We start from the raw sequence: 9,175 nt of genomic DNA on the forward strand, positions 1-9,175 counted from the left end.
ATTCATAAAGTGTTCGGATTGTCGAGTCGAGAGCTGTGGTTAGTTTGAATATATATGTGAGAGTAAATGAATATTTGGGTCGGATTGTAGGTTGACCCGCCCATTAACTTAAAACGGTTAAAAAATATAATTAAAAATGATATAAATATGGTTCAAACTTGCAACCTAACAAAAAAAATACAACTCTTTAACCAACTAGACTAATAACACTTTTTATTTTAAATTCAATACTAAATTTGATGAACACGGGATATTTTAACAATATAAGTTCAACTTTTTAACTAACTAATATATATATATATATATATATATATATATATATATATATATATATATATATATATATATATATATATATATATATATATATATGCTTAATTTTTAAAGTGTCCGGATTGCCGGATCGAGAGCTGTGATTAATTTGGATATATGTGAGAGTAAATGAATACTTGGGTCGGATTGTAGGTTGACCCGCCCATAAACATTTATACCATAATATTTTTTTCACGATTTTTTATATTATTACTCGTGCAAAAGATACTAGTTTTATTAAAAGCATGTATCCTTTATCCAAAATTTCATGAAAAGATTATAAACATATATAGTTTGGTAAAAACATTTTTTTTTTGAATGAAATCAAACATATGTCCACAATCATTGTTTAAAGATGACATAATATATAATTGCAAAAGATAGGAATTTTTACCAAAATTTTTGGCTTCTTTTGGTTGTACTAACTTTCCTTCAAATGAATTAATTAAAAGAAGCTGCCAAAAGGTTGAAGATGATGCATGGTCGGATAGAGAGAGTCCTGCCTGCCTTGTCAAATCCTTGTCTTAAAGATGGCGGAGATAAGGAGTATCCTAGGATAAGGATTCATGATGAATCCAGAAATTAGATTTAAATTTTGAAAATGAAGAAAAAATTATAAATGAAACGGGTGAATGAACCAAATTTTTTTTTTTTTGAGAATTAAAAAAAAAATATATATATATATATATATAAGTAGGTCATGTCACACTTTATTGTTAAAAAAAAATTAGAGCTCTAACGTAAATCCGTCTTTTTTCTTATACCTTAAATACATTTGATTTATGTACTTAGTTAACATGTTAAACTTACAATTCACAATTTAGTCTTAGGCAAAATTTATTTTTATGAAAAAAAAATAATTGATATTGAAACTAGGGTACCACGTTCGTTAAGGTCAAAGTCTTAAAAAAAATGTAGGAATAATAAGAATCAAGCCAAGATAAAAAAAAAAATATAAGAAAAATCAAATCGCTGTATGTACAATGTGAATTTTGAAAACAAAAAAAAGTTCAAAACTTAACTAGGATAATGACATCCAAGTTCACGTGGAGTTGAACTCTTTTAAAAACCTTGACTTTCATATATAAGACCATCTCCTATCGAACACCAAACTCATATCAAAAATCTCTTTTCCACTCTAACGGAGGACAAATTTATACCCAAAATGGGTATTTCTTCTTTCTCTCCCCCAATGGAATTCCAATGCGTTTGTAATGTTCATAAATGCAAATTTCTTTATAAAATTTTAAAACAACTCTGAAGTTTAAAATATTTTAATTTGAATATTTAACTTTTTTATATTATTTATTTCACACCTTTCATTTAATCTTTTAACTTTTAATTTGAGTAAATTTTATATTTAATTTTTTATATATTTTATTTATATATATAATTTTTTGATTTTATCATATATATTTTTATTAATATTTTTTTAAATATCATAAATTTATAATAATGAATAATATTAATAAAAATAACTAAAAAATAACAAAAACAATTAGGAAAAATACGTAAAATATATTACAATAATACACAAAAATACAAATGATGGTTTTATTTAGTTTGTGTATAGTAAATTTTGAAATTTTAATGAATTTTTATAATAAATTACAATCAAATTTAAAATAATGGGATGATATTAAAATATTATGGTATAATTTATAACATTGTAAAATATACGGGGTGATATTAAAAAGTTATAAAAGTTGATGTAAAGAAGAATATTATAAGAATATTTTTTTGAGTTTGAGAATGAGTTTTTCGGTTGAAAAATAATTACATTTACACCAAAATGAGTTTGAAAATGAATTTTTTGATTAAAGATGGTCTAATATCTTTAGATTTCCTATTATTGTTAAATATTAATTCAATTAGTAACCATTTAATTCATAACTTAGCTTTTTAAGTAATTTATTTTATCACAAAAAAAATATTCTTATACTAATTACGAACTATTTAAAGTTTTTCATTTTTTTTAATTCATACTAAAATATATTTGGTTGGAAAAAAATGTATCATACAAAATTTAATTTATTTTATAAAAATTTCATTATTTTTTATTAATAATAGGGAATTCCCTCTAACAAAGTTCAAAAGTAGAATATTTCAACCATTAAACATAAGCATACATTATAATACATTATAGTTATTTGAATAACAATAACAAAAATATATCATATCACTTTTAATCTCTTTCATTACATCACTCAATTCATTAATCAAAATATTAAAATAACTTTTATTTTAAATTATTATTTTTTATTTATCATTATATATTAATATTTAAGTCTTTTTACTAAAAAGAAATAACCACCTCAAAATTATCATCAATTATTTAAATAATCAGGTCATTTAAATAGCCGAATTCAAACAAGGCCATAACTAGAATATAAAAAAAAAAATATTCTTTTGAAATATTGAGTTAGACAAGAAAAATAAAAATAAAAATAATATTATTTTAATTATTTTTTGTTTAAATCTCACCCCTTCAATTAAATTTATATATAATATTTTAATTCTAACTTCAAAATTTAGTAAAAAAAAGCGAAATAGAATATACGAAGTACTTTCATAATATTATATATAATAAATTATTCATATATAATAATAATAATAGTTGGGAAGAATGCTAATTTTATCATTAAAATTATTAAGGGAACTATTTTATCAAGATCTTATTGGAAATTGGTAAATAGATGTGATTGATGATTAAGAAAGAAACGAGAAGGTCTTAGCGAAACGCTAAGGCTTAGCGAAACGCTAAGGCTTCGTCCAATTTCCAATAAGATCTTGATTATGATAAGAGAAAATAATTGGTAATTTTTCAATAAGATCTTGATTATGAAAGTACAAATAAGCTGAATGAGTATAACCAAATGAAGTAACCAAAACTACACTATCTGGATCATAACCAAAGGAAGAAAAATCACTTTTAATTTTATGTTTGGTAATTTCTCAACAAGATTGTGAATTTGTGAGTATGATGATAGAGATAGTGACAAATACCTAATCCATATGCAATCATTGCCCATAAGAAATATCCTGCTCTGAGATTCTTCTTTGATAACCAGTCAAACCTCTTCATATGCGCGCCTTAGCGTTACGCTAAGTGCTTAACGAAACGTTAAGTGCTTTGCGTAACGCTAAGTGCTTAACGAATCGCTAAGTGCTTAGCGAGACGGGAGACGCGAATCTTCCCTGAAACGGAACTCTAATGAGCTGCAAATATCATCATGAACAATAATGAACCAAAATATCAACCAATATGAAGAATAATGAACCAAATATCAACAAATATCAACAAATACCAACAAATATCAACCAATATCAACCAAATATAAACAAATATTAACCAATATGAATAGATTAAACGATTTAGGGTTAGAGTTTTGGTTTGAAACATGGATGTGTATGATGAAAATCGATTCAGGTTAGGTTAAGTTTACTTATCTTTCATTTGATGTTGTTTTCCGTAGGCGCCCTCGCCGTCGCTTCGCCGCCACCGCCGCCGCCGACGAACAAGAACAGAGAGAGAAGAGAGAGAAGAGAGAGGAGAGAGAGGAGAGAGAGAAGAGAGAGAAACGAAATGAAGAAAATGAAAAAATTTTAGTATATATATTCACACTGTTTCACTTCGCGTTTTGCGAAGTCCCTTCGCGTTACGCGAAAAGGGTAATTTCGTCTAAAAAAAATAAAGTGGTCACCAGATCAAATTTATTATTGGGTGACCACGGAGGCAAATAACCCAATTTTTAGGGTCATTTCGTCCAATTTCCCGATTAGATGACTAGTTATTAAAGAGTAAAAGAAATAAACAATGGCGAATCTCAAGCCAACAACTGTTACCTTTACCTGAAGAAGCCCCTTTTCCTTCTCAAAACCCTCTCTTTCTCGTGGTGGTCTTCTTTCTTCTTCTTCATCCTCAAATCTACTCTCCACTTTGATTTTGAACAAAACCCATCAATCAATATGGACAACAACAACCAGCAGCAGCCACCGCCACCCACTTCGTTCCCTCCTCAACAACCCTACCACCACCTCCTCCAGCAACAGCAACAACAACTTCAGGCCTTTTGGAACATTCAAAGGCAAGAGATCGAACAAGTCAACGATTTCAAGAACCACCAACTCCCTTTGGCAAGGATTAAGAAGATTATGAAGGCAGATGAAGACGTCCGTATGATTTCAGCAGAAGCTCCGATTTTGTTCTCCAAAGCTTGTGAGCTCTTCATTCTTGAACTCACAATCAGATCTTGGATCCACGCTGAGGAAAACAAGCGTAGGACACTCCAGAAGAATGACATCGCTGCTGCTATTACTCGCACCGATATATTTGATTTCCTTGTTGATATTGTCCCAAGAGATGAGATCAAGGATGAGGGTGCTGGAATGGGTGCACTTATGGGTGCTACAGCTAGTGGAGTTCCGTATTATTACCCGCCGATGGGACAGCCGGCTCCGCCTGGAGTCATGATGGGTCGGCCTGCGTTGCCTGGTGTGGATCCTGGAATGTATGTGCAACCCCCTTCGCAAGCTTGGCAGTCTGTTTGGCAGCAGAATCCCTCAGATGAAGTTCCCTATGGGAGTGGTAGCAGCAATGGGACGGGAAACCTAGATGGTCAAGGGTATGCTCTCTTTCTCACTCTTTCATGTTTTCTAATGCTAATGCTGATGATTAAGTTTAATAATTGCTATCATTTTGTGGGGATTATGTGTTTTCTTTCTTTCTTGCTTGCTTTGCTCATCTCTTAGATCTCTATATAGTAGCTTCCTGTAGATTTCATTGGTCTTTTATTAGGCTGTTTGGTCTTCTTATATGTTGTTCATCAGTGCATGTGTTTATTCATTCAATCAAACAATACAAAAATACAGATATTGTGTATTTCCAAATCTCTCTCTCGGCCAAACCCTGATATTTACTGCAAAATTGGTATTTAAAAGAGTTACAAAGCTATACAACAAGGTATATGGACAGGACAGTATACAAATTTATCCAACTTTTACTTCTTAACTAGTAAATGATGATGAAGCATACTGATGATGTGATATTATGTAAAATGGTGGCAAATGAAAGATATTCAAACAAAGCTCTTAACTAATCATTAATGCTTCCCCTAATCATTATACTTACCTGTATTTTAGTAAAGATATGTTTTTTAAGTTATTGTCATGGTATTCATCTGGTTACAATGACCCAGAGTTCGATTACATATCTATCTATTATATATATATATATATTCCAGAAATTCTTTTTATCAGAATAAACAATTGTTGATGATCTTTAATTGTTTTTCCATTGACATGTGAAGGTTATTTGAAAATTGGTATTTTGCAGTCATGATACTTGAGACAATTTTAGAAATTAAAACTGAAAATGAACATTTTTCCTGTTATGTATAAGTTTTTTTGTGGATCATGATCGAGATTACAGTAGTGTAATTTTTGTTACTTCATTTGCTATACAAATTATTTTTTATAATATATTTTTTTACTTCATTTGGTATGGAGATTTTAATATGAATTATGATCAAATTATTTTATATATCATTATGGATTTGTGTTTTTTTACAAATATAACCAATGTAGATTTTCTAGATTATAATCATCGCTATAAAAGCTGAAGAATATTAGAGATAATCAGAAGTCTCAAAATAAAAAAAATGGAAGTCTATACTTTCTGAGAATCTAACTTGAAAAGTTGTTTACTTATTAAAGATAATTATTTTTATGAGCGATGCCTTTGGATCAATATGTTAACTTTTTTTCTTTGTTTGTCCAAAGTCCAAACTGGTGTTGATATTACTGATTTTCTTTTACTTAGGTTCATGACTGACTAAAACATCTTTAGCAAACTCAAATTGTTTCAAATTTTTTTTGCCTGTATTGTTTATTTGACAATAAGAATAGTAGCTTGTGAGTAACAATTGCTCACTTTTTAACCACTTATTCATTTCAAGCGTTCTCAAGTGGGTTTAGTGACATCAAACAAATTGTGTGAAATATCATGAAATGGTAGTGTAAGATGAGGCTCGGGTTTGAGATAACTTGGTTGTTTTTTCAATTGGGTTAGCAAATAGTTAAAAATGTCACATTTGAGCTTAGTTGGGTTTTTGTTATCTATCATCTCTACATCTATGGTAAAAAAATATTTTTTGCTCTGTCATCTTTGAATAAAGAAACTGTGAACTTTCTTAAATAACCTTATATGTATTGTTTCAAAATAAGATAACTAAGTTTAACATGTCAAATAAACTCATAAGTGAACATTTATAAGCTATTTGAAATGCAACATCATATTAGACTTCTCAGAATACAGAGAAATTTTCAATTAATTTTTGAATCTGGGTCATATTAAGTTCAGATATACCTTGTTTCCAAATGTGATTCCATTTAGATATCTTGGTGTGGATTGAAATGGATCAATTCTACCACATTTCTTGTAGAAATTGAACTTAGTGTGACTCATATTCATAAATTATGGACAGTATCTTCGTGGAGCCAGTTTTCAAATGAAAACTGTTTCCTAATGTTACCATTACGAAACATTAACTTTTCTGCATCACCATTAAACCTGGCTAAATTTGAAACCTAGGCATACATACTACTGACCCCATTTCTTTATATTTAAATATGAAAATTAAAAGAGACAGAGATCAGTTGTCCCAAAAAACCACATTTTCAGATTTGTAATTGCAAATAGATAGAAATTATTATGTGTAATGTTAATAGATCATGCACTTTATGTTATTTTTTTGGTATGTTGTTAGGGAGAACAATTATTGTTTCCTGTTTCAAGTTTTAATAGAAAAATGAGTTTCTTCTATGGTGAGAAGAGCAGTACTTGTACTTCAGATGCAGAGTGAGGATTCTGAGGATTTAAATAATATTTCATAATTATTTAACTAAAATCAGAAAAAAATATTGGTTGTTTAAACAATTAATTTCTTGTAGTTAAATTTTTATTAATAAGGTTGATATTATGATTGGTTGATTAATTAACTATGATAAAATGTTTAAAACAACTCAAGCCAAATTCCTCATAATGAACCAATAACATCATATATTCTTGATTGTAAAGATGATTGTTGTAAATATCTAATTTGTTCTTAAAGAAAATATTTTCATTTAGACAACTTTTCTCTTTCTCTAGCAACTAAAAAAGGTACAACTTATGTGGGAGCATCAACTATTTTGAGCCTATTTGAAAACAGTTATTTTGTCACAATTATGATTTCATTGAAAAATGACCAAAGTTAAAACTAGAAAAGTGATCACTTTTTCATTTTTGTATAATGTTTTTTTTTGTTTCATTTGATATAACTATTGTTTTTTGGATAATAATCTAAACTATAGAGTGTGATTTTCTGCTTTATTTATAGAGATTGTTTTATGTATCATAATAAAGATTTGTTGGAGTCATTTGAATAAATGCATATCTAAACATCCCATTATTAATCTAATTGGTGACAAAAATACAATGTATAACTACAAGATTTTCAGGATGGTCCATTTTATGTGACTGAGAATCCATATTATCTGTGTCAAGTCTGTAAGAAAAATTCTTCCTCACTCCACTACCATTGAATATATAGTTTTTCTTCTTTTCTGTTTTTACACTAAGTGACCAAAAAGTTGAGAAACTTGTTATCATTATTAGCTCTTTTGAAGTTAAATAAATGTTTGGAGTATTTAATTTTCTGGTACTTGCTTCTTTGCAATCAATTATGTTTGTCTAATGGTTACTCCTCAATTATCTGTTCAAATTCATTCAAGTTATTTTGAAAGAAACCAATTCTTTTAGACGTATTAAACACATAAATGCAAAAGTAGGATATCATAGGTATACAACAATTTTTTGCTATATTGAGTTTTCTCTCAAAAACATGTATACATATAGAGACCTTGTTAGTGTTGTTGAAGTAATAATGTATCTAAACAAACAAGAATGGTGAGGTCACTGTATAGCTAACTGTTGAAGGTTAAATTTAATATAATCAAAATTTGTATGCATTTTTACTGAAAAGTAGAAGTGGAATGTCATGTGAATACGACTTAATTCTTCAATTGGTTGAGCACAAAAGAGGATTGGATTAGCGCAACTAACTGAATATAGATGTCACATGAATATGGGTTGTTGTGCGCGAAAGCGCTGACCCTGACAACGCTTTTTTAAAAAAACTCCTTGTTTATTTGTATTAATGGTTGATTTATTTCTGATTTGCAGTTAAAACTTGGATTGTTTGACTTGTTGATGCTGAAGCAAATTGGCAGTTGTTATTGTTGTTTTTCACTTTTATCTTAATCTTGTGAAACAAACTATGATGGAGAGTGTACTTATTGTAAGTTAACTTATTAGACTTGGTTTGTTCAAGTACTATTAAATAATTAGTTTTTATGTTAATGTTGTTTGCCATCTAGTAGTAAGTATGTTGTTTATGTTGGATTTTAACTTATTAGAATACTTAAGGCGAGGTCAAGTCAATTGTTACAAATGATTTCGACGTAAAAGAATTGACCTATAAATATTATATTTTTTCATACTTAATATTTATTTGTAAGATGGACTTAGATCAAGCATTATTTTAAGGTTAAATGTATTTGAGAGTAGAGAAACTATATTTTACATGCATTTGTGTTTTTTATGTTAACAATTTAATGTTAATGCTTTTATAGTTTATAATGGCAGTCAATAGTGACATTTTTTAAATTCATTAATCTTAAATTATGATGTTATATTGAAATAATATATATATATATATGTAATTTAAATAATTTCATTTCCGATAAAAGCATTCACAATTATACCTATAAATGATAATTTCATTTCCTTACTAACTTGTCTTCCTTAAGTTAGTGATAACTT

At 28.4% G+C, this 9,175-nt stretch overlaps 1 protein-coding gene across 1 annotated transcript; it reads left to right on the forward strand.

Annotated features, from left to right (window-relative positions):
* Positions 1 to 4,133: 4,133 nt before the first annotated feature.
* On the forward strand, positions 4,134 to 8,713 carry LOC124945111 (nuclear transcription factor Y subunit C-1-like). Its single transcript, XM_047485491.1, has 2 exons — positions 4,134 to 4,937; positions 8,537 to 8,713. The coding sequence occupies exons 1-2, from the start codon at positions 4,282 to 4,284 to the stop codon at positions 8,538 to 8,540; spliced, it is 660 nt and encodes a 219-aa protein (XP_047341447.1). The 5' UTR covers positions 4,134 to 4,281; the 3' UTR covers positions 8,541 to 8,713.
* Positions 8,714 to 9,175: the final 462 nt, after the last annotated feature.

Source organism: Impatiens glandulifera, chromosome 1, assembly GCF_907164915.1.
Source record: "Impatiens glandulifera chromosome 1, dImpGla2.1, whole genome shotgun sequence".
In the NCBI taxonomy this organism is placed as follows: Eukaryota; Viridiplantae; Streptophyta; class Magnoliopsida; order Ericales; family Balsaminaceae; genus Impatiens; species Impatiens glandulifera.

Bases quoted from the DNA above. Each gene is read 5' to 3' on its own strand.
- LOC124945111 (XM_047485491.1), top strand. From the start codon at position 4,282: ATGGACAACAACAACCAGCAGCAGCCACCGCCACCCACTTCGTTCCCT.